Source organism: Camelina sativa, chromosome 11 (genome assembly GCF_000633955.1).
Source record: "Camelina sativa cultivar DH55 chromosome 11, Cs, whole genome shotgun sequence".
NCBI lineage: Eukaryota > Viridiplantae > Streptophyta > Magnoliopsida > Brassicales > Brassicaceae > Camelina > Camelina sativa.
Genome location: NC_025695.1, coordinates 46295842 through 46321321, shown reverse-complemented (window position 1 = coordinate 46321321; position 25480 = coordinate 46295842). Strand labels below are relative to the sequence as shown.

At 34.0% G+C, this 25480-nt stretch overlaps 6 protein-coding genes across 7 annotated transcripts; 4 read left to right on the top strand and 2 right to left on the bottom strand.

Moving 5' to 3' along the window:
* Window positions 9349–11501, top strand: LOC104726729 (transcription factor MYB28-like). The gene is made up of 3 exons (XM_010445660.2): window positions 9349–9843; window positions 9932–10061; window positions 10241–11501. The coding sequence occupies exons 1-3, from the start codon at window positions 9711–9713 to the stop codon at window positions 11088–11090; spliced, it is 1113 nt and encodes a 370-aa protein (XP_010443962.1). The 5' UTR covers window positions 9349–9710; the 3' UTR covers window positions 11091–11501.
* LOC109127543 (keratin, type I cytoskeletal 10-like) lies at window positions 13295–13769 on the top strand. Its single transcript, XM_019232486.1, has one exon. It carries the CDS (start codon window positions 13440–13442, stop codon window positions 13647–13649), a length of 210 nt encoding a protein of 69 aa, XP_019088031.1. The 5' UTR covers window positions 13295–13439; the 3' UTR covers window positions 13650–13769.
* Window positions 14877–17383, top strand: LOC104726726 (ribulose-phosphate 3-epimerase, chloroplastic). Of its 2 annotated transcripts, none has more exons than XM_010445658.2 (10): window positions 14877–15211; window positions 15578–15692; window positions 15784–15924; window positions 16015–16128; window positions 16221–16299; window positions 16386–16495; window positions 16566–16622; window positions 16736–16805; window positions 16899–16990; window positions 17194–17383. In XM_010445658.2, the coding sequence occupies exons 1-9, from the start codon at window positions 15102–15104 to the stop codon at window positions 16946–16948; spliced, it is 846 nt and encodes a 281-aa protein (XP_010443960.1). In that variant the 5' UTR covers window positions 14877–15101; the 3' UTR covers window positions 16949–16990; window positions 17194–17383. The 2 variants fall into 2 exon arrangements, with proteins under 2 accessions (XP_010443960.1, XP_010443959.1); XM_010445657.2 differs by having other exon boundaries at window positions 14878–15211; window positions 17188–17383.
* Window positions 17324–19658, bottom strand: LOC104726728 (pentatricopeptide repeat-containing protein At5g61400-like). The gene has a single exon (XM_010445659.2). It carries the CDS (start codon window positions 19582–19584, stop codon window positions 17575–17577), a length of 2010 nt encoding a protein of 669 aa, XP_010443961.1. The 5' UTR covers window positions 19585–19658; the 3' UTR covers window positions 17324–17574.
* Window positions 19774–22252, top strand: LOC104726725 (protein NEN2-like). Its single transcript, XM_010445656.2, has 6 exons — window positions 19774–20179; window positions 20361–20518; window positions 20702–20748; window positions 20838–20901; window positions 21013–21674; window positions 21761–22252. The coding sequence occupies exons 1-6, from the start codon at window positions 19891–19893 to the stop codon at window positions 21996–21998; spliced, it is 1458 nt and encodes a 485-aa protein (XP_010443958.1). The 5' UTR covers window positions 19774–19890; the 3' UTR covers window positions 21999–22252.
* Window positions 22327–25474, bottom strand: LOC104726724 (two-component response regulator-like APRR1). The gene is made up of 6 exons (XM_010445655.1): window positions 24969–25474; window positions 24472–24633; window positions 24241–24374; window positions 23929–24096; window positions 23690–23843; window positions 22327–23593 (listed from the first exon to the last, which is right to left on the bottom strand). Exons 1-6 carry the CDS (start codon window positions 25099–25101, stop codon window positions 22629–22631), a joined length of 1716 nt encoding a protein of 571 aa, XP_010443957.1. The 5' UTR covers window positions 25102–25474; the 3' UTR covers window positions 22327–22628.

Below are 25480 nucleotides of genomic sequence, written 5' to 3'. Positions count from 1 at the left end.
CCCCCCCCCCCTCTATACACTTGCATTTGTCTGTTGCATCAGTGTTGGAAAATCTTACGACCACTTGTGCTTGTAATTACGGCTAAATGCATAGTTCATTCTCATTTCAATAACTGATGGTGGTGATTGGCAATCATATACCAGTGTGATATAAGGATGTATCGCTTTCATTATGAGAAATTATCAAAACAATGTTTAAAAATATACTTTCAATTTTATTATATCGTTTTTAATATATATCCACTATTTTATGATATTTTAACTATTAACTATATAACCCCTTTCTCCACCTGTTAAAATTTGTGTACCATTTTTTTGTTACAAATCAGACCAGTTATTTTTCTCGACAATAACCTAATTTATGCATGGGTTTCTGATGATCCCACTACAGTAGAAGTCAGAAGAAGAAAAAAAAACATTGTTCTTTTCTGGTCAACAGTAATAAAAAGGTTTATTAAAAAAAATAATCAAATAATAGATCCAACCACAGGCCACAGCAGTATTATATTAAAAATCAAACAAATAAGTGCCAATAATGGTGTATAGTATATATATATATATATACATATATTTTTTATCAAAGGTGTATAGTATTTATATTGATTAAAAATATATAGGTGTTTGTTGGACGCAAGTACCACTCGACCACTATACGCTAAAAAGCACTAACGCACCATATCCTTGCGCACCACCACCAGGCGGCACCAGGCCACAAATAGTTGCATTGATTAAATAAATTTATACTACTGAGTAAACGATCAAGAACCTTTAGGGCATCATTCATCAGGCTGGTGTCTTCCAAAGATCTTCCGATGCTTAACCAGGCTGGTGTCTTCCAAAGATCTTCCGATGCTTAAATCAAACGTAAATTTAACAGTATGGTAAGAAATTAAGTGCATGAGATGATATGCAGTTGTTTTTAGATTTTGAATAGTTAAATGATGTTTTACCAAAGAAAAATACTTAGGGGTGAACCTATTAGTTCACCTCCTCTTTTTCAACCAATCAAAATCTTTTATACATTATCTCATTTTAAATATAAATTAAAATTACATTAAAAAAGCAAAACCAATTAAAGAAACAAATTCTGTATACTTTTAATTAAGGAAAGTTAAATATTGGCTTGGTTTAGATTATACAATTAGAACAAAATTATGTGTTGGTTTGGGTTTACAAATAAATTGTTTAGAGTTTAGATTTTACAATTAAAACAAAATTATATGTCGGTTTAGGTTTACAAATAATTTTTTTAGGGTTCAGATTTTATAAAAAAACGAAATTATATGTCGGTTTAGGTTTACAAATGAGGTGGTTAGGGTTTAGATTTTACAATTAAAACGAAATTATATGTTGGTTTGGGTTTACAAATGAGATAATTAGGGTTTAAATTTTACGATTAAAACGAAATTATATGTCGGTTTGGGTTTACAAATGAGATGGTTAGGGTTTAGATTTTTACAATCAGAACGAAATTATATGTCGGTTTGGGTTTACAAATGAGATAATTAGGGTTTAAATTTTACGATTAAAACGAAATTATATGTCGGTTTGGGTTTACAAATGAGATGGTTAGGGTTTAGATTTTACAATTAGTAATGAAATTATATGTCAGTTTGGATTTATAAAAAATTGGTTTAAATTTTTAATTTTATAATAATGTATACATATTTTATTTCCTTATTTTACAAGGAGGTGAATGGAGAAATTCACCCCTAGGGGTGAACCTAAGTATTTTTCAATACTTGGGTTCACCCCTAGAGGTGAACCTATTTGTTCACCTCCTATTTTTCAACCAATCAAAATCTTTTATACATTATCTCATTTTAAAAATAAATTAAAATTACATTAAAAAGCAAAACCAATTAAAGAAACAAATTATGTATACTTTTAAATTAAAGAAAGTTAAATATTGGCTTGGTTTAGATTTTACAATTAGAACAAAATTATGTGTTGGTTTGGGTTTACAAATAAAGAGTTTAGATTTTACAATTAAAATGAAATTATATGTCGGTTTGGGTTTACAAATAAATTTTTAGGGTTCAGATTTTATAAAAAACAAAATTATATGTCGGTTTAGGTTTACAAATGAGGTGGTTAGGGTTTAGATTTTACAATTAAAATGAAATTATATGTCGGTTTGGATTTACAAATGAGATAGTTAGAGTTTAGATTTTACAATTAAAACGAAATTATATGTCGGTTTGGGTTTACAAATGAGATGGTTAGGGTTTAGATTTTACAATCAGAACGAAATTATATGTCGGTTTGGGTTTACAAATGAGATGGTTAGAATTTAGATTTTACAATTAGAACGAAATTATATGTCGGTTTGGGTTTACAAATGAGATGGTTAGAGTTTAGATTTTACAATTAGTAATGAAATTATATGTCAGTTTGGATTTATAAAAAAGTGGTTGAAATTTTTAATTTGATAATAATATATACAGATTTTATTTCCTTATTTTACAAGAAGGTGAATGGAGAAGTTCACCCCTAGAGGTGAACCCAAGTATTGTTCTTTACCAAAAATAATTATTTTCAGTTAATATAGGTATTTTTAGTATGATTAAATACTACTCAGCGATTTAGCGTATAGTATTTATAGAATTGACTTGATGTCTCATATTCGTTATATTTTAGGTATGATAGTGAGATGTATGAGCTTCCCTCTGCTTAGTGATAACGATTTGCATAATTATTGATTGGTTTATAATGATGATCCACAAGAATATATTTGTACCTCAAAATCTACGTAACGAGTTGTAATTGGTTGATTTAGGCTATGAATGGTGACACACTAAGAGCCTGACTAGTTCAAACGCTGCGATTGCGGTTGCGGTTGCGGGAGATTGCGGAAGCGGGCGATTGCGGGAGATTGCGGAAGTGGACGATTGCGGTTTCAAGCGTTATTAAGCGTTTTGAACGACTGGTTTAGCAGTTTAAAATTGGTGCGTTTGCGAGAGGTTTACGACTGGTTGACCAGCGGGTGCAATAGCGGTTGGAACATAATAAATGTGATATATGATATATAAATGTTTAAAAACACAAAATTTTTAATTAAACTTGATTTATAATTTAAATTTATTAAAAAATACTAAAATAATTATTCAAAAAACAAATAAATTTCCTATTGAAATACTTATTCCTTTATGCATTTGGCTTTTCACCAAAAATTTAATCAAGTAATTTGATAAATGACAAAACAAATGCTTTAGATCGTAGATCTTTTCTATTTTCTCTTAGATCATGGGTCAGTAGTTGCATCGGTAGGAATGGTTAAGTGAGAGTTGAGAAGAGTCACTGGTAATTTGTTTTAATATTTTTCACAAATAATCTTATTTTTTTAAAAATTTCTAATGAAATATTATATTTATTTAGATTTTTTTGAACTTATGTGCGATGTGTCATTAAATTTACATCAAGTTTTCCGGATTATTGTTAATTAGAATATTATTTTCTTCTAATTGTTTATTTTATAATTTCTGTAATCATATCCGTACTTCATTTTCTCCCATCTTTAATGAGTAAAATGGTTAGATAGAAGATATAACACAAAAGAATTTCATTATCATTGATTTCTTTTAAGTTTTTTATAAAAAAAAAAAAAAATTCCAACCGCAACCGCAAACGCTTGCGGGAAACAGCTTTTGGAATTCAGTGGTTTGAAGCGGTTGGGAGCGATTAGAAGCGATTGGGAGCGTTTTATGTGATTGGTTCCAATCGCTAGCAACCGCTACCACCCGCAAACGCAGCGTTTGCGGGAGGTAGCGGGAAAACCAGTCAACACCTAAGTTCAGATTTCGAAGTGTGGTTTTCTAAAAGATGATTTTTACACCAATCACAAATAAATTTTGTAATTTGCGTTTTTAGGAGAGAGAAAAAAGTCTGATTGCGTTTTTCAAGGAAGACATTTTTACTCTTGGACCGCAGTTGTAATATGATTAATCTATTTGTCAGCGGTTTTGTTCCAGTTAGTTATCTACAGGATAAAAACAACTTTTCTGTTTAATTTTTNTAATTATTCAAAAAACAAATAAATTTCCTATTGAAATACTTATTCCTTTATGCATTTGGCTTTTCACCAAAAATTTAATCAAGTAATTTGATAAATGACAAAACAAATGCTTTAGATCGTAGATCTTTTCTATTTTCTCTTAGATCATGGGTCAGTAGTTGCATCGGTAGGAATGGTTAAGTGAGAGTTGAGAAGAGTCACTGGTAATTTGTTTTAATATTTTTCACAAATAATCTTATTTTTTTAAAAATTTCTAATGAAATATTATATTTATTTAGATTTTTTTGAACTTATGTGCGATGTGTCATTAAATTTACATCAAGTTTTCCGGATTATTGTTAATTAGAATATTATTTTCTTCTAATTGTTTATTTTATAATTTCTGTAATCATATCCGTACTTCATTTTCTCCCATCTTTAATGAGTAAAATGGTTAGATAGAAGATATAACACAAAAGAATTTCATTATCATTGATTTCTTTTAAGTTTTTTATAAAAAAAAAAAAAAATTCCAACCGCAACCGCAAACGCTTGCGGGAAACAGCTTTTGGAATTCAGTGGTTTGAAGCGGTTGGGAGCGATTAGAAGCGATTGGGAGCGTTTTATGTGATTGGTTCCAATCGCTAGCAACCGCTACCACCCGCAAACGCAGCGTTTGCGGGAGGTAGCGGGAAAACCAGTCAACACCTAAGTTCAGATTTCGAAGTGTGGTTTTCTAAAAGATGATTTTTACACCAATCACAAATAAATTTTGTAATTTGCGTTTTTAGGAGAGAGAAAAAAGTCTGATTGCGTTTTTCAAGGAAGACATTTTTACTCTTGGACCGCAGTTGTAATATGATTAATCTATTTGTCAGCGGTTTTGTTCCAGTTAGTTATCTACAGGATAAAAACAACTTTTCTGTTTAATTTTTTTATAATAATGAGTTAGTAATCAACATATATATATTTTTAATTGTTAAATACTTCTTACAGGTAATTTAACTTTTAAATGTGCTTATTTAAAAATAATAATTACTTCATTAATTTTTCATAAGTTATAAAATAATGAGTTTTTATGAAAAAACAGATTTAAATAAAAGAAAAAAAAAGTTATTCAAATTGAAAATTTCATTTTATTTTTTAATTCACTAATATTTGCTATATATATTATACTTATCTTTCAAAAAATCACATAAAAAGAAATCATAAAAAAATTCTTATACTATTTTCTTATGTACTAATAGTTTAATTAATCTATATTTTCTTAATTCAATTTTTTTATTAAAATAATAGGGTATATATTTCATTTGTAAATAGATAAATATATTTAGTATATAATTATATAGGCTTCTACTGGTAACCATTAGAGGAACAAAAGGAAAATGAATAAAAAGAATAATGAGGAACGGAATAAACAATTTTTGAGGAATGAAAGGAAAAAATGCAGAGAAAGAACAAAATAATGACTGGTAACCAAATAATAATAATATTTTTAAAAATAGATTAAATATTAAATCAATCAATGAATAAAAATACTAATACTACTTTTAATGTATATAAAATAAATTTTACATTTGATTTTAAAATAAAATTTGTGAATTAAATTTTAGAGACATCATATTAAATACTAATAGTTAATATTAACCTACAATAAAATTTAATTTAAAATATTCTTTAGTTTTTATTTATGATATACACATCTTTTAAATTTAATTTACTATTCATACAATTTCCAAATAAAGCTTTCAAATTAATTTAACATAAAATTTTGTATCAAAGATACATTTCTGCCAATATACTGTTAAAAATATGAATATTATTGTATTATAAAATTAAAATGTTATTAATAAACATATTTTTTTATTTATTTTAAAATAAAAAACTAATTTTAATATTAATTTTTTTTGTGTTCTATTTGTTTCTCATCAATTTTGGGGAGGAACATTTTTGGTCTAGTGTTCCTCATTTTATGAAGAATGTAGAGGAACGATGATGAAATAATATTCTTTGTAAATGGTAAAAATTTTGAGGAATGAAGAGGAATATCATATTCCTCCTCATTCTTTTCCTAAATTTTGGTTACCAGTTGGAGCCATATAGTTATTTTATTACAATAATTTTTAAAATATAATTTTCAATAAACATTTATGTATATACAAAAAAAAATATTTATTTATTAATACAAACAAATAAAACATAATTATACTAATTATTAATAAAACAATATAAAATCCGCACCACAAATAGTTTTTCACCAATCAAACATTATTTTGTACTGCTTATTTTGTATCAACCGTACTTATCCCGCAAATACATTTATCCCGCACATACTGTAATTTAACCGTACTGCACTATCAAATCGTTTGTCCCACACAACCAAATCTGGTGTTATTGTAACATAACATATAACTAGTATATAACATATAACATAACATAGTAATTGTAAACGTATTGTTGTCATATTTGTCCCTATTTGTCATAACACTTTCTTTCCTAATAAAATTGTTTTTCTAATTATTCGTAGTTGGAAATGACAATTTTATGAAAGAAAAAGGAATTGAGACCATAGCTGACAGCACAACTAAAAATAGTGATCGCCTGTCAGGTCATTAAAGATCCCTTTCAAATAAAAAAAGTAGACAAATATTCCTTTCTTATTCACATAAAGAAAATAGTTTTTAGAAGGAAAAAAAATGTTAAATGTAAAAAGGAGAAATTCCAAAAGAAGAGCCTCTTCAATTTTTACTTTTGGGGTGTGCGGATGTTTCTTATTACGTTTGGGCTTTACTTTAGCTATTAGCTATACATCCTACATGGTTTCCAATCAAGAATGGTTGAAGGTTATCTATCATCTCAACTTACGGATACAATCATGTTGTTATTATGTTTTATTTCAAGTCTAATTATATGCACATGAACCATATATGCATGACAGCTAAATCATGAACTAATACAAATTATCATTTGTTCTAATTAATATTCCCGATATTTGCAAGTATACAACGTTACTAACGTACGAGTCCTAATTCTACGTCCGGATTCAGAATCAGTAGTGGCTTTAAGAACGAAACTAAATATTAGGCGTGAAGAAGTGTTTAATCATCTTTAACCAAAAAAAAAGTGTTTAATCATCTTTAACCGAAAAAAAAAAAGTGTTTAATCATGATCCAAAAGGTAAAACAAAAAGATGATCAACTAAAATTAAAAAACAAAAAGAAGATCAACTTCGTGTGTGTTGTTTGACCAGAAAAAACAATTTCGTGTGCTGTTCGGATTAATATAACAAAAGGTATATATATATATATATATAACCGTAACAGATAACAGTGACAGCAGGAAAGAATAAACAAATTGTCGAAGAATGCTAGAGACACTTGACTGTGGTTATGAGTCGAGATAACAGACAAATGAACCCCAAAGCAACATTTTCAGAGTATAAAAAATTATGAAGCAAGTTTTTAGAGTCACTAAATAAAAAAGGGTTTGCACCTAATCAAAATTATAAAGCAGGTTGTTATAAGAACTGAAGCAATCTAAAATATTCGAATAAAATTAAGGATTGGAGATGAGTTCTCGTTTTCGAGGTAAACGAAAGTACTCAAATTTGGTTGACATTTGGAGATTGCTATGGTTTTGATCAAAGGAAGAAACTACGATGAAGTGAAGCCGCTTCTTATGGAAGAATACTTGGGATAAACAATCTCTTCATTCACTTCTTTTTAAAATAAAATAAGATAATAAATTTTGTATATATTATTATAAAATTAAAAATTCAAACTGCTATTTTATAAATCCAAACCGATATATTATTTTTTTCAAATTGTAAAATCTAAACTCTAACTATCTCATTTGTAAAGCCAAACCAACATATAATTTCGTTTTAACTGTAAAATCTATAATCCTAACCACTTCATTTGTTAATCCAAACCGATATATAATTTCGTTTTAATTGTAAAATATAAACTTTAATCATCTTATTTGTAAATCCAAACCGACAAATAATTTTATTCTAATTGTAAAATATAAACAAGTCAATATTTAATTTTCTTTAATTAAAAGTATACAGAATTTGTTTTCTTAATTTGTTTTGCTTTTAAATTTGATTTTAATTTATACAATTTTCTCATTGGTTGAAAAGAAGGAGATGAACAAAAAGGTTCATCCTAAGAGTCAACCTATGTATTTTTCCTTTCATATGAGACCATGGTCGACATGTATAATTGACTAGACCAAGCGAATCTTAGGAATGACAAGTTGGTCGAAAAGAATCAATGACTAAAATGTACCAAATAGAAAAGAAAAGGCATCAGTGACTAACAATCCAAAACTGATAAATGATAATGCAGATTGTTTCAATATGGCACTCTTAGATCCTTCTTCATGTAGTTTTTTTAAACATTATGGAAATTATATATGGAGAAGACCATCAGAAAAAATCGTTCAAACTATTTTCGACCACAAAAGCTTAGAATTTCTAACATCAAAGTTAGCTTCCATTTCAGTCATTAAAGATAATTATCAAATAATTTGAAAATTATTTTTGTTACAAGAAAAAAAAACTATAGAAAATGGAAATGAATATGTGAGAGGTTGTAACTTGTAAGAGACGAACAATAATAGAAGAAGAAGAAGAAGAAGAACCAAAAGTGGCGAACAAATAGCTAGGACCCTACGCTGGGGGAAAAAAACACGCGATGTTACAATCACCCGTCAACTCTAACTGATGATCAACAATAATGTTAAGGAATTGTTCCTTAAAAACTCATTGATGTAAATCACTTTCTCGCTTGACTAGTACGTACTGGAATACATAACATCTTCTTCTTTTCGCTGCATTTGCCTTTATAAAATTATATATTTGATAGTTATTTATGTTTTATAAACAACACATGGCACATATTTAAACAATACCCAAATATTTGCACATAATACAATCGGATCATTAAAGTCCGATTTAGTTCTTCCCCTCCGACCCTCCATATTGGAACTATGACTCAGTTCTACAATAATAATTAAAGTAAATATAATTTTATAATTAACTTAAACTGTTTTGTCCTAGGGAAATTGAATATGCAAGAATATAGTACATTTACGTGCAGAAAATTTTAAAATATGTCATCTCGTATAAGTGCATTCCCCTCTAGCTAATTTAAAAACTTCAAAATAAAATCAAATTAATACAGTAATATACAACGTCGCTTTTCAAACATTGATCTTATTAAAAAGAATTACTACTTAGCTTGGATAAACTTATCTATTTATATAATTAAATAATTTATTAATAACCAAAATATCTAAAAAAGAATTTAGTATGTCTGTACGTTATATATAGAGGAGCTCGCGATCGTAAGCTCACCACTATCATCACACAAGACGTTTAGTCATGCCTCTTGGTTCATCTTCACAAGATTCTTGATAGCTCTAATTAGTGTTTTGCTATTAAAAACAAAAAAGATTGTACGTAAAAAAAAAAATGAAAACACGTAGCAGCTGTGTGGGTAGGATCCAACAACGTTTCTCGATCTGTTTAATATTCCGATGCATCAGAGTTCTCATTAACAGATCTATTTCTTTCTTATCAAGTTAAACAGTATCCTCTGAAATTTTAATTTTCAAAAGATTTATATATTTCTCTCTATTTTTATATCTTGAGTGTTTGTGAGAGATTATATGAAATTTACCCATTATTGGTCATATATATATCGGAAAAAGAATGTCAAGAAAGCCATGTTGTGTCGGAGAAGGGCTCAAGAAAGGGGCGTGGACCACCGAGGAGGATAAGAAACTCATCTCCTACATCCACGACCACGGCGAAGGAGGCTGGCGCGACATTCCCCAAAAAGCTGGTTTGTACATGCACACACATCTATACATGATTAAATAGTTTTTTTTTATTACCAAAAAAAAATAATGATGAAGATGGTGTTTGATTAGGGTTGAAACGGTGTGGAAAGAGCTGTAGACTGCGATGGACCAATTACCTTAAACCTGAGATCAAACGAGGCGAGTTTAGTTCAGAGGAAGAGCAGATTATCATCATGCTTCATGCTTCTCGAGGCAACAAGTACGTTTCTATGTTTATATATATAACAAACAAACAAAAAATGTGTGCGCGTGTATCGATCCGATGGAATGTATAATGAAATGCATGAAATAAATTTATATAAGATTTACTTTAATTTGTAGACATGATTATCATCTTAATTCTGTCTTCGGTCTATCTATTCATCTTCTTTCCTCTAGGTGGTCGGTCATAGCGAGACATTTACCTAGAAGAACGGACAACGAGATCAAGAACTATTGGAACACCCATCTCAAAAAACGTTTGGTTGAGCAGGGTATTGATCCCGTGACACACAAGCCACTAGCTTCTAATTCCAACCCAACGGTTCATGAGAATTTGAATTCCCTAAATGCCTCCAGTCCCGACAACCAATACTCACGGTCGAGCTCAATGCCTTCTCTGTCTCCACCTCTATCCGGTTGCAACATGGTTTCCGAGGCGACTGAGTTATGCAGCAATGATGGAACACCAATGCAAGGCGGCGGTTCCTTGAGTTGCAAGAAAAATTTCAAGAAATCAAGTTCTACATCAAGGCTATTGAACAAAGTTGCAGCTAAGGCCACTTCCATTAAGGATATATTGTCGGCTTCCATGGAAGGTAGCTTAAGTGCTACTACAATATCACATGCAAGCTTTTTCAATGGCTTCTCTGAACAGATCTGCAGTGAAGAGGATAGTTCTAATGCATCCCTGACAAATCTCGCTGAATTTGATCCCTTCTCCCAATCATCATTGTACCCTGAGCATGAGATCAATGCTACTTCTGATCTGGACATGGGCCAGGATTATGATTTCTCACATTTTCTCGAAAAACTTGGGGTTGGTAACCACGATGAGGAGAATAATATGAATGTCGAGTACAACCATGATCTCCTTATGTCTGATGTTTCCCAAGAAGTCTCATCAACTAGCGTTGACGATGAAGACAACATGGTAGGAAACTTCGAGGGGTGGTCAGATTATCTTCTTGACCATGCCAATTTTATGTACGACACCGACTCAGATTCCCTCGAAAAGCATTTCATATGACTCTTCCTATCCAAGCAAAAAGGTTTCAAACTATCTGAAGACGTATATCAATGGTTCTATATCGATCCGAGGCTTACTATAACTCGCTCCATGGAGATGTTGTGTATGTATCTAGTATTTGGGTTGGTCCAAGGTCGTCTCATGGTTAATAATCCCAAGTTAGTAGTACGGTGCTAAATAAGGGATATATATCCGCAAGACAAACAAAGAAAGAGGTTTGAGTTTAGGGTTTCTCTTACATTGAGAATCAACTGAGAATCGATTTGCGCGCGCGGGCCACGATGTTTGATACTATAATATCGTTATAATAATAAAGCTTGTTTCTTTATCTTAAATAATTTCGTATTAGTAGTGTCCATTATAATCATCAGTGCGGCTTATAGTCATCATTATGCTCCTTTTTGGTTTTAATGCTCTTCTTTATGATTAATTCATTTATTGACTCTAACTTTACATGGCATGAAAATAGTGGTACTGGTGCCTTTCGTTGGATTTGAACCGACCACATCACATCCCTCTTTCCGATGAATATAACTATTGTAGAATGAATAAGAAATGTTAAAATAATGATATATTTTTTTGAAAAATTGCGTAAACGAAAAAGACATTGCAAGAGAAGTGAATTTGTGTGGTCAATGTATGGTCAATAAACAATTTATACATGAAAGCCAAAGATCACGAGGTGAGTTAGAGAGCTCTAATATAATTTATGATCCGACAAATTTTGTCTGAAAACAAAGTCGAATCTTAATACAGTAATAATGTAATTTTAATTACTCTATCTTGTTTCAAATTAATTATTTTTAATTTTGTAACGTATATTAAAAATATTCAATTTTTATGTTTTACTCTTGATTAATGTATTTTTTTATTATTTGAAATCATCAATTAATAAACAAAAAAAAGTAAATTTTAAAAATTTAATCCAAAATGTATTAGAAACATAAAACGACAACTAATTAGTAAAAAAGGAGGGTAATATTTTTAATGATTTTTTATAATATAAAGTATTATGTGCATATTGTTTTGACTATACAACGAATTTGAATTATAAATTTCACTTTTTATGTGATATAATTTTTATTTATTCATCTCAATATTAAAATTTTCAAACCTTAACATATTTACAAAAACATAGTTTCATATCACAATGCACTCACTAATTCAAATAAAGGAAAAGACGTGATAAGACTTTAGAGTTTTTCTATAAAAAAATTGGGCGAATAATTCGGAGGAGTCTTACTCACTTTACATTGGCTTTTAGACCCACTCATCCCTCAATCATGTTTTGTAAAGGAAAAAAAAAAAAATTGTAAAATACCCCTATGATCTTACTAAGAGGCACAAAAACAATGCAACTTACGAGTTACTAGACCAGGTATCATCGTGATTGCTCTCGACCCCATATGTACATACATCCTATGTGTCTTGTGCATATATAGATCATCATCACGAACTCTACATTTGTTTTATTTATCGCAGTACTCTTTATATCAGAATCATATATTCCACCATCCTCCACAGTCCACGAGTGGTTCGTTATCATATCATGATGCACAACTTTACTTTGATAAAGATTATATGGATATATTATTTATACATAATAGGTTTACTAATCGTAAGCACGTTTTTGCTATATATATGTCTCTTCTGTCGGCGTGTGGTGGAACTTTTAATCTAATTACGTAAGATGATACTTATTGATACTATAAACCTTTTGATTTTACAGGTTGTAAAAGAGCCCAAGCCACTTACATTAATTCAAAGAATGTGAGTTGGTGTTAATCATATAATACTGTACTGTCTTTTAAAACCCAATCCAATTTTCTTTTGACACAAACAAACTTTGCTTAACAATTGAACGATACATATATATATATCATCTAACCAAAAACTTAAAGTGCTAACAAATAAAAAAGGAAGATGCTTTTTGTAAATCGACTTAAAATTAATGAAGATAAAGCCACACACACACTAACACAGATATTATTTAGGACAAACTGCACAAACATAATTAGGAGGCCTAATGCTAATGGGCTTAACTTAAAAGGCTAAAATAGTAATGTAACGAATGTGGAGAGCCGTTGGATTCATTCAACACGTTAATAAATGGTAGTTAAATCAATCACGTTGTAAATATAAGATTGTACAGCAAACTAGTCACATTTACGAGGTAATTTGAATCAGTTCAAGTAATGCAGAGATTACGATAATCTTGGGAAGCCTCACTTTTTGACCAACGTTTTGAGTCGGCTCTTTTCTCTCCCTATAAATTAGCCATTTTTCTATCTAATTTTTTAACACATTCTCAAACCTCCAAATTCTTGATCAAAATAACAATTTAAAAATATGAATGGAAAAGGCAGCAGCAGCAGCGGTGGAGGAAAGAGTGGTGGAGATGGAGGAAAGAGCGGTGGCCGTAGTGGAAACGCTGGAGGAGGAGGTAACATGGTAGCACCAGGGACAAAGGGTGGTGCATACATCTCAAGAGGTGGATTTGAGAGTAACCCTCAAGGTTACTTTAGTAATCTGCATGGTAGTGGACAGAGCAAGAAGTGAGCGATCGATGACTTCGAGTACAATCATGATCCATCATCTTCTTTCATCTAATTCTCTAGTTTTTTAAATAAAAATGCAATGAAGTTCAAATAAGTATTGAATAAACGAATTTTATCTCTATGATCATTTGTGTTATTGCTTCGTTTCCACTCTTCTTATTTTCTTATAATCAATCTCGTTAGTCGTCGTCATGAAACATGCTTCTATGTGGGAAGATGTATAAAGAGAGCAAACAAAGATCATTGGCCTTCTTGGATCAAATAAATATATAATGGTCCTAGAATGTAAATATCATCACAACTACCAAAACTATTAAATGTGGTTTAGTTTTTCAGATTGTGTATATTGTTGACAAAACTATATGATTTTAAACAATTGAATTTCATACATGTTGATTAAAATTCCTGGTCAATTGTTTGAAAGTCATACATTGCAAATTGACTCTTGAATTCTTATTAGTTTTTCTTTTATATATTTTATTAAAATTATTAGAAATGACTTAAAATCCCTGTTTTAGAAATCGCTAGGCACTAATTGGGCGGTCGGGGTAGGCCTAGCGCCTAACGAGAAAATCGGAGATTAAACGGGGATTAATCGGAGACTAGTTTTAGAGTTATTTTATTAAATTAGTAATAAAATTAAAATATATTGTACTAAATATATGTATATTTTTGTTTATGTTAAAAGAAATATATAAAACTATAGTATTGTCTTTAAAATTGTGATTTTTATTAAAAATTTATATATTAGTTATTGTAAAACATCATAATTTCTTAATTTAATTGTCGAAATAACAAAAAAATATATGTCAAATGTATATTTAGTTCTAAAAATAATCGGTATACACAAAATTAAACGAAAAATAATCGAATTAGATTGGCATAATCGTAGAATTGATGCTAGACGGAGATTAATCATTAATCGAGTCGGAAAAAGTGGGACTAGCGATTTTACAGGGCGTAGTCGGTGGTAGACGGAAATTTTTAAAACAAGGCTTAAAACTATTATTCTCTGATTTATTTACCTTTTCTAAAAAATATCTTTTCTTTTTTGACATAATTTTAAAAGAAATATCTGGAATAATTATATTTTGCAAAAAAAGACCATTCCCACAAATATTACAAGTCATGCCCCAATGGATACAGAGCCAACCGTTTGAGATAAGCTGCATCAGCATTGGATCATCCGAAGAGGGTAAGGAAGACGTTACCCACGAGACCTCAATCACACGTGGCGGATTCTCAGATATTCTCTTTTTTTTTTTCCTGGGAAATAAAGTTTTCGTTTTTTTTGTTTGTTTGTTGGGTTTGAGAGGGAGGGAGAGAATTGGTTGTGAGGAGACGAAGAAAGAAGATTTGGGGTTTTGAATCCATTCTCATTACCCTATAACCAACCAAACTCTTTCAGGTTTCTAAGTGAGAGAAGAAACTTGAAATCTCTGATTCTTTGGATATGTCGAGCTCAGCCGCTTCCTTGTGTTGTTCATCAACTCAGGTCAATGGGTTTGGTCTTAGGCCTGAAAGGTCCCTTCTTTACCAACCCACTTCCTTTTCTTTCTCCAGGTATATATTCAGCTGTCCCTACAATCGAAAGTTCATTCCTTTTTCTATTCCTTTGAGGCTTTGATTTTGACGATTGGAATCGAAATCTTGAATTTTTGATCGGTGTGTGTGTGTGACATTTAATACAGTTTTGTTGTTGTTACTACGATTGCTCAGAGTCAGAGATTGGTTTGTTTAGTATCGTTGATTTGAATTTTTTTTTTTAATTTATGTGGTAATTGAAGATTGTTTGATTTGTATCATTATGTCTTTCTTGTGTTTGTGGATATGGTTTGAGTAAACATTTATCAGTTCCTGTTTGATCTCTAGAGAGCTAACTGTTATCCTCAATTGACACTAACTTACCTTTGTAAAAACTTTTTGCAGAAGGAGAACTCAAGGAATTGTCAAGGCTTCAGCTCGGGTTGATAAGTTTTCCAAAAGCGATATCATTGTTTCTCCCTCAATTCTCTCGGCTAACTTCGCCAAATTAGGCGAGCAGGTTCTTATTCCTCTCCTTTTAGATTTGCTGTTTCAATTACTTCCTGTTTCTCCCTTTCACTCTTTCTTTTGCTCTCTCTGGCTTCTTTCAGGTAAAAGCAGTGGAGTTGGCAGGTTGTGATTGGATTCATGTTGATGTGATGGACGGTCGTTTTGTTCCCAACATTACAATTGGACCTCTCGTGGTTGATGCTTTGCGTCCTGTGACAGATCTCCCGTTGGATGTTCATCTTGTAAACACTTGTTCCTTTTTCTTATTTTGTCACTATATGGTTTCTTGGTGTTTAAAGTCACATTTCTGATGAAACATTTTTTGAAACCAGATGATTGTGGAACCTGAGCAGAGAGTTCCGGATTTCATCAAAGCAGGTGCTGATATAGTTAGTGTGCATTGTGAACAGCAATCGACCATCCATTTGCATCGTACCGTCAATCAAGTACTGATATTTCATGCTTCTGCTATAAACTTTTTAATTTGATGGGGTATGCTTACGCTAATCATACCATGTGATGCTACAATGGTGTTTAGATCAAAAGCCTAGGTGCCAAAGCTGGAGTTGTCCTAAATCCTGGAACCCCATTGAGTGCAATAGAATATGTCTTGGATGGTGAGTTTTTCTATCCTAATAGCACTTGCTTTGGCAAGAGATGATAAGGTTATTCTCATTGGAGTATTATTTGTTTCTGAAATCAGTGGTGGATCTGGTCTTGATAATGTCGGTCAACCCCGGGTTTGGTGGACAGAGCTTTATCGAAAGCCAAGTAAAGAAAATCTCGGACTTGAGAAAAATGTGTGCAGAGAAGGTATCAATCAAATAACTTCTCTCCTAGTGAAAGCCTCTTCTCTTCTCAAAACATTGTCTTGTTGTTTTAGGGAGTAAACCCGTGGATTGAAGTTGATGGTGGTGTCACTCCAAAGAATGCGTACAAGGTGAAGCTCGAATACTCTTCCCAGTTTCATCTTTAACTCACATTTTCCTGCTGTAGACATTTCTGTGCCCTAGAGTTCTCTAGAATATGAATCTTTTGTGGGCTATAATATAGGTTATTGAGGCTGGAGCAAATGCTCTAGTAGCTGGATCAGCTGTATTTGGAGCTAAGGACTACGCAGAAGGTATAGAGATGAAACCAATGTATACTTTCTGAGTTTAGCCAGTAGGAAGATGTTCTAACATTGGTTCTGTTTGTTTGTTTGAAAAATCTGCAGCTATAAAGGGAATTAAGGCAAGCAAGAGGCCGGAAGCTGTAGCTGTGTAATGCGAAGAAACAAACAAGCGAAAAAGACTTGGTTAAACTTAGGTTAATGATTTCCCTGTATCCGTATAGTCCATGTTTGTATACTATCTTGCTCGCAGTACAACAATTTGAATCTTGAAAATGAAAATTCGCAAGTTTGAGCCTTGTCTATTTGCTGTTTCTTCCATTTTTTGGTGAGCAATCCTGTTTACGGGGTTTTTTCTATGGTTTGACCTGAGTTGCTATAACTTTTATTTCAGGAACAGTTGAGGTCAAAGACGATCACCCAGATGTTGTCATTGTCTCCAGTCACCATAAAATCTATAAGAATCAACTCAATATGTTCAATGTAGGCTCCTTTATACTATTCTGTACCATTGTCTTGTAAATTGCGGATATGCAGATGTTCATACATTTTGCAATAAAATATTGTAATAAGAAATATGCTGTTACATATGTGTTTTTGACTCTGGAAAATAAAGCATTTTCATTTGTCTTGCTACTCTCGCCCTAAGATCCAGTGACAATCACTTTGCTCGATCTTGTGTAAAAGCTTTAGCCTTATATACAAGTATACAACCAAGAGCCTGAGATTGAACCAAAAAATCATGAAGCTCGTAAGATTGACTTGCAGGAGTTTCTGCTTTTTAGCTGATAGTTCCCAAACGGCTTGAATTGGTCAAGAAACAAGCTGATCTTAGATATCCATTCTCTTCGTAAAACCTGGCTAGCAATTGATTCACCAAAATGTTAGGCAATGTACCAGTTTTGATCATGTCACAGTGCAACATCATTGTATCAGTAATACGTTTTTCTTGGAGATGACCCTTCAACATCGAAAGGTAACTCCATATGTCAGGGGTTATCCCACCAGATTTCATGTCTGAGAAGCACCTGCTAGCTCGAAGAATGTAGCCGTTCTGACATAACCCTTGGATCAAGCATGTAAAACCCACATGATTCCAGCAGCTCCTCTGAACAAGGGATTTACCGGTAGCAGCTTGATTGTTTCCCAGATAAAAATCAATGGCATCAGACATTCTCCCTTCTTTCCAGAATCCATCTACTAAGCAAGCGAGCGTGTGATCATTGGGGTGGATTCCAGCCTCTAGCATGTCACTGTACAGCTTTAGTGCTTCTTTCATCTTGGCCTCCTTGAAGTGTGCATCGATCAAAGCTGTGTAGGTCACAACATCAGGAATTATACCTTTGATGGCCATCTCTGAGTACAATCCCATTGCAGCTTTTATGTTTCTCACTTTGCAGTAACCGTCGATCAAAATAGAAAAGGTTAGGATGTTGGGTTCTAAGCCACTTGCTGTCATCTCTGAGCACAAATCCAGAGCTTTCTCCATATTGTATTCTTTACAAAACCCATGAATCAGCGTATTGTAAGTCACGGAGGTTGGGAAAATTCTCTCATTCTTCATCCTCTGAAATAACTGTTTTGCTTCAGCTAGCCGATCTTCAGTACAAAGCCCGTTGATAAGTATAGTATAAGTGAATACATCAGGCACAAGATTTAAACTTTCCATCTCGGAAAACAATCCCATTGCTTCCAACATGTCTCCTGATCTGCACTGTCCATGAATTAAACAGTTATAAACATATAAATTAGGATCAACTCCAAACTTCACCATATGCACCAAAAGGCTCCTCGCAGCAACCAATTCACGCGCTTTGCAAAAACCATCAACCAATGTGCCAAAAACAACAACATTTGGCAACAGTTCAGCAACCTTGATCTCCTTATACAATGAGTAAGCTTGTCTCAGGTTACGGGTCTTGCAGTAACCATCAATCATTGCACTGTAAGTATACAAGTTTGGAACAACGCCATTTTTCTTCATCAAGCTGAACATTTTATCTGCTTCCTCCATCTTATTTTCTCTACACAGATCACGGATATATATGGTATAGATATAAACATTCGGCTTGATCCCTAACGAAGTCATCTCATCAAGCAGTTTCTCTTTCTTGGAGGATAAGCCTTGTTTGAAACAGCATTGAAACAAAACAGAGTAAATGTGGACATCAGGGACCAAACCACGAGAGATCATAAGCTGGTAATCAACCCAGACTGGCTCAAACCTTTTCTTTCTAACCAATCCATTCAAAATCGCAAGACAAGCTTTCGAATCCGGTGAACAACTCATCTCTCGACTCACCCAAAGAGCTTCTTCAAACAAACCCATCTCTAGAAACTCCATAATCAATAGACTAAACACCCCAAGACTAAATTTTGGACTCTGGATATCCTCGAGAGCATTGAAAACTCTACAAGAAATATCAGTCGGCTCACTGTGGCGCCTGAGACTCTCTATGAGGCTTTTTATCAAACACCTGGCGAGCATATACCTCTGAGCTCCGGTCAAAACGTGAATTACTTCCGAAATTTTTCGAAGATCCTTTTTCTTCGAGATCTCGAGTCTCGTAGACGCTTTGAACAGCTTGAGCGCTTCTTCCGTGGATCTGCGTTTCAGTATTGCTTCGGCTAGACTCGAAGAAGAAGAAGAAGAAGAAGACGATAAAGAAGCCAACGAAGATGCTGAATTTGACAGAGAAGGAGACTGAGATAACAATCTGAAGGTGAAAGATTGGAACTTGTAACTGTAAGCTGAAGAAGTTCTATGTTGAAGAAGCAAAAGCTTCAACATCTGGAGAAGAGAATGGTACTGAGTCCTCTGATTCTGGTCAAACTGAGAAAACTACACCTTCTTCGTAGAAGAGCGGTACAATACAAATACTATCATCGGTTTATTCCGGTTAACAAAACCTTGACTTGAAGAACGAATCTTTTTACAGGTAAAGAAAGCTTTGGCCTTTTCCTAGCAAATTGGGTAAAACAAAACCCACCTTACCAAGTAATCTTCTCCGTATAAATCTCTCGCCGACCTCAATGTCGATAAAAAAGTTCAATACTTTTTACATTTTTCGCTCAATTCAACCCGACTCTTTTAACAATGGTTGGTCTAACTCCAGCTGGGGATCGTTCAGAGATTGCATTCTTCGACCTCGAGACGACAATTCCGTTCCGACCTGGTCAGCCGTACGCGATTCTGGAGTTTGGATCGATCTTGGTTTGTCCCAAGAAGCTAGTTGAGCTTCGAAACTACTCCATCCTGGTTCGACCTGCTAATCTCGACTTCATCACGCCTCGCTCGGTTAAGTGCAACGGCATCAAACGTGAAGACGTCGAGTCAGCTCCTAGTTTTGCAGATATAGCTGACACTGTCTACGATATTCTCCATGGTATGGTATAGCTGAATTGGAACTAGAGACGAAATTTATGTTCTTTTTGAAGAATTGTGTGTTTCTAGATGCAAATGGAGATGAAAATGTCATAATTTGAGCTCAAAAGTTGTAAACTTTCTTGAGTTTTTTTTTTAATTTTTTTTGTTTAGGTGTGTTGATGTTGTGGTTTATCTTGTAGGAAGGATATGGGCTGGTCACAATATATTGAAGTTCGATTGTCCAAGGATAAGAGAAGCATTTGCTGAGATTGGACGAGATCCACCTGTGCCAAAAGGCACCATTGACTCGTTAGCTTTGCTTACTCAAAGGTTTGGGAGGAGAGCTGGTGATATGAAGGTAAACAATGATCCTAGAGAGAGAGAGAGAGACATGTTCTCTGGAGACTTCTTCTTTTTGTTTGAATAGACATGATTTGATCTGTGTATTTATTTTTTTATTTGCTTGATGGAGATTAGCTCTTGAATTCGAATTTGACAGTTTTTTTGAAGCTTATTCTGTTTCCCTGCATTGTTTGGACAGATGGCGACTTTGGCTAAATACTTTGGACTTGGCAACCAAACGCATAGGTAAGTTATATATGCGAGCTTTTTGTATTACGATGTTTTCATAGGCTGGCTGAGTTCTAATGCTTTGCAAGTTTCTTTAATCTTTGTAGGAGTCTGGACGATGTCAGGATGAATTTGGAGGTTCTCAAGTATTGTGCTACTGTTTTGTTCTTGGTATGCTCTCTTTTATCTCCTCGAGATTGAATATCTTGTGTTGTGTCCCAATCGCTTTGTTTCTGGATTTTTGGCATATATTTGATTTTTATGTATGCTATGTTCCAACAGGAATCAAGCCTTCCAGATGAACTTATAGAGAACTCGGTTACTACTACTCCAGAAACAAGTTCAAGAAGGCGTAGGAATATCAAAACATCTCCTCTGCAATCTCCCACTGATCAGCAGACAGGAGAAAACAGTACAACTATACCTATTTTATCATTTGTTTCATCCGCAGAAGCTCAAACGGATCCGTTTGATATGAGCACTTTAAAAAACGAAATAGCGCCAGAGGTTCTTCAATCAGATGTTCCCATGGAAGAAAAAAATCAGCAGTCTGAGGCTGTTGCCTCTGAGTCTGAGGGTACCAGTGACCAGGAAGGATTCTTTGAGCTAGATAAAATATCTATTTCAAGTATCAGAGCTACTCATATCCCATTATATGATGGGAGCCAAACAATGAAGCTACAGCTCTTCCTTGGGGACAAACCCCTTCAGCTCCATTGTCCTCGTCTGAAAGTACGGTTTGGAATTAATGGGAAATTTCTGGACAAAGCTGGGAGACGGAGGCTGAACTTTTTAGTTGATCTGTATCCCAGTCTCTGCAGTGTACTGCAAGAATGCGACAGTGCTGCAGAAGCAATATCTGTTGATTCAGGCAGTGGTTCTGAGTGGAACCCAGCGGTCATGCCAATGAAAGAATTTCTGAACTGTCCTACCGCAAGGATACAGTAAGTTCGCCTATATCTCCTTTTACTGGTTTCATTTAGAAACCATGTTTGCTTAGCATTTCCTGATTGCTTCTTTGTTTGTGCAGTATACCCACAGAGTTTAATGGAGATATAGACCGGTATGCAGCTGAGATACACCAGAAAGAGTTCTCTGGAGCTACTGTTATTCAGAAACTCATTTCTTGCAACCCTAAGGCTGAGGAGCTTGAGTCTTTGTTGAATCGTGGAACTGTTCTCGACGCTTTCTTCTCTCTGGAGCCATACGATTATCAGCAGAGAGCTGGAATCCGTTTAGTTGCCAGAAAGCTAGTTATATATCAGTAAACATTACATTACTCAATAGCACCACAGAGAGTAAGTTAAGAAATCAGAGTTTAGTGGACTCTAGGGATTAATTTATGTACTCATGAAAGACAAACACAGAACTGCTGTTCAGTAGATAGCTAATTATGTTCTTAGTTCCAAATTACTTGCTATCCAGATTTAGATTTGTCATATGCACATGGTTTCTTGTCTGTAACAGAATTGCATTTGCAATCTCTGTGACCATCCGAGTAATGATAGAAGCTTTTCAGTTATGGAACACATGTCTCTTTTTCGATGGGTAATGAAATATATTAAAACATGTGGAAGTAACAATGGAAAGACAAGATTCAAGTAAATGATGATGCTAGAAGGAGAAGAAAGGTTAATACACAATATACCAGTGAACATGATAAAAACACATTATATGTTTATCAACGAACTAATCTACACCCACAGAATGCTTTTCAATGCTCTGACAAAGTTGAACCGCAAGAGCCAACATTTCCTTCGAGAGGACTTGAAATACGATGTTCTTTTGGCTGTAGCAGCAGAACCCTTTCTGTGTTAGTCGATCATCATGTGTTGTTTGATAAGATGCAAGCAAATCGGTATAACACAACATGGTTGTCAGTTCTTTTAATGTTTCTTTTAAGTTCCCAGAGCATCATCCTGAGGAGATGAATCCCGGTTCTCCTCTTCTTCTTCTTCTTCCTCCTCTTCCTCGTCATCATAGTCAGCAGAGTCAGGCTGCCCATTTAAATCAACATTCACGCCGTTCATCTTCCTAACAAACTGACCCTTAACTCGCGGTCTCCTCTCAGCAAGGCGTTTCCTATTCACATACCTAATCTTTTTATCAAAACACCTTTGGTTCCTTTTTCTTCTAAATTTAAGTAGAGCTTCCTCTCTTCTGTCAAGTTTATTCACCCTCACCTCATTAGAAGAGTGATTTCCTGCTGGTGACCAAGAATGATGAACCATAGACATCTGACCATTCTGTAAAGACATCTGACTGTGCTGTAATGATGTGTTCATTGGGTGTGGGTGGTGGTAGTAAGGATATCCCGTCATTCCGTTCGGATGATTAGGTGGGCAATGAGGAAGTTGATGACCATACTGAGGCATCATGGCTGCTGATTGCATCATAACTTGGTTCATGACCCCATGCATATAGTAAGGATAAGCATTTTGTGCAGAGAAACCTGAGCCATCAGTTTGAGATGAATCCTTACTTCTGTTCATAGCAGAAACTGGGGGAGTATTCATATTTCCTTCTTGGTAGTTCCTACTATTAAACTCTACTGATGTTGGAAGCGTGCGTGACCGCTCAAGGGAATGTGGATAGCTGGTGACATTCTGTAAGTTCTCTCCTTGAGAGTGTGTTTTCTCGGTCTCTTTACTTTTGCGGGCTTGTTTGGCGCTGTTGATCCCTCCACTAGCCACCGCTTGAAACTTCTCCGCCAAACCTCGATGAAGATGAAGTGAGCCATTTTCATTGACATGAGGAGGATCCTGACTGCTAGTTCTAAGGACAGTAGATTTGACGTATGTGAAGAAAGCAGAGGACTCTCCAATCTTCAATCTACTTTTCTTTGGTACTGAAGAAAATTGTGCTGCAAAACCCCCCAGCTATATTAGAATTCACCAAAAAAAAAAAAATGCTTAGAGACTAGCTATTAGAAAGTGTTACATGAAAGAGAAATAATCACCTGGATTACTATTTCTTTTCATTGACTCATGGTGAGACCCAACATGATGACTTAGTGGAGGCTCTATAGCAGTAACAGCAAGAGAAGAAGTGGCTGTTCCATCAGCACCAAGACCACCATCACCAGCTTGAACAGGAGCAATAGCAACAGACCACTACCAGTACAAGCATGAGCGCAAACTAAAAAAAATGAGTTCTTCTCCATTTCAGAGGGCTTTAAACTGTCAAATACTTTCTCACCTCATTTTCCTGGTGACTTATATTTCCTCTCTGCGGGTTGGTGGACCTGTGACTTCTATCATCTGTGTCGTCAGAGAACAGGTTGGTACTATTTGTGTTTGGATCACTTGGATCAGATCCCACGAGATCAAAATCATAACTCAACATATTCTTCTCAGCAAGTCCTAACTGCCAAAACAAACATATTAGATCAACCGCATTAACTTCATGCATCAAGATCTTTTATTTCCAAAAGAAGACAGAAATCGCTATCAAGAAATACTCGAAAAACAGTAAGGCGTATATACAGAACTTTAGACAAGCAAAACAAACCATGCGTCGTCTTCTCCACATGTGTGTCCACAAGTTCAGAAGCTCGTTGGTCCGAAGAGGCTTCACAAGGTAGTCAGCTGCACCTAGCTTCAAGCACTTTACCACGACAGGGACCTCGTCTTGCCTCGACATCACTTAAAATAAAAAAAAATATTATAAGATCAGTTAGCATAAGGTTAATGATCATGACTGATAATAAAACGAAGAAGAAGGGCAAAGAACACAGCTTACTGATGACAGGGATCCTCCGAAGATCTTTGTCTCGTGTGATGTACCTCAGCATCTTCATACCCTTGGCCATTGGGAGATCAATTTCTGCCAGTATAATATCGATATCAGGTCCCTCTGCATTAAGTGCGTCAATCACCTGCCTTGCTGATTTCACTGAAGTCACTGCATTCCAATGAAAATAAAAACCATTTCATCCAATGTATCATCCAAAAGGTCCAAAGAAGAAAGCAATAGACACTATATAGATGCATTCAACGACGAAAATATGGTACTTAAAAATGTCTTATATCTGACTGACCAATGAAACAACTGGATGACCAATGAAACAACTGGATTCAGAAAGCATGCGTGTAACAAGAATAAGGCAAAGACCACAAGAAGAAACCCTTAATGGATCTCCAATCTACTACAGTAGTAATCCCACAATTTGATGACAAATAAAAAAAGGATCTTTGACAAGACAAATAAGGAAAAAGCAATGAGTTTGAAAATCATACCCTGGTAAGAACACTGAGAAAGGAGAGTAAAAACCTCTCCCAAGCTCTTGGAATCATTGTCACAAAGCAAAATCCTGACTCTGCTTCTATCAATGAACCCATCTCCTCCCTTACACTCACCGTTCAAATCCATGATCAGATTTACAACTAAACACACACAAAAATATCTAATGACAGAAAACAAAACTATCTTCCCTAACCCCCACAAAAAAAAAAAAAGAGATATTACAAAACTAGATTAAAAAACAGCCGACAATAGTAAGTGCTATGATACTTCCATGGCCAAATCAGAAACTAGGGTTTCCGGTACAGTGTCCCTACAAAAGTCGCCTAATCTTATATCCCTACAAAGCCAACTTTAATCTCACAAGTCACAACCAAACAAAAACTACTCTTTTTATCCCCCAATCTAATCTTTTAGCCATGGGAAACCAAAACAAACAACAACAACTACAACAAACGAAGCTAAATCTAAGAACAAAGTGATAAAAAAAAAAAAAAAAAAAAAAAAA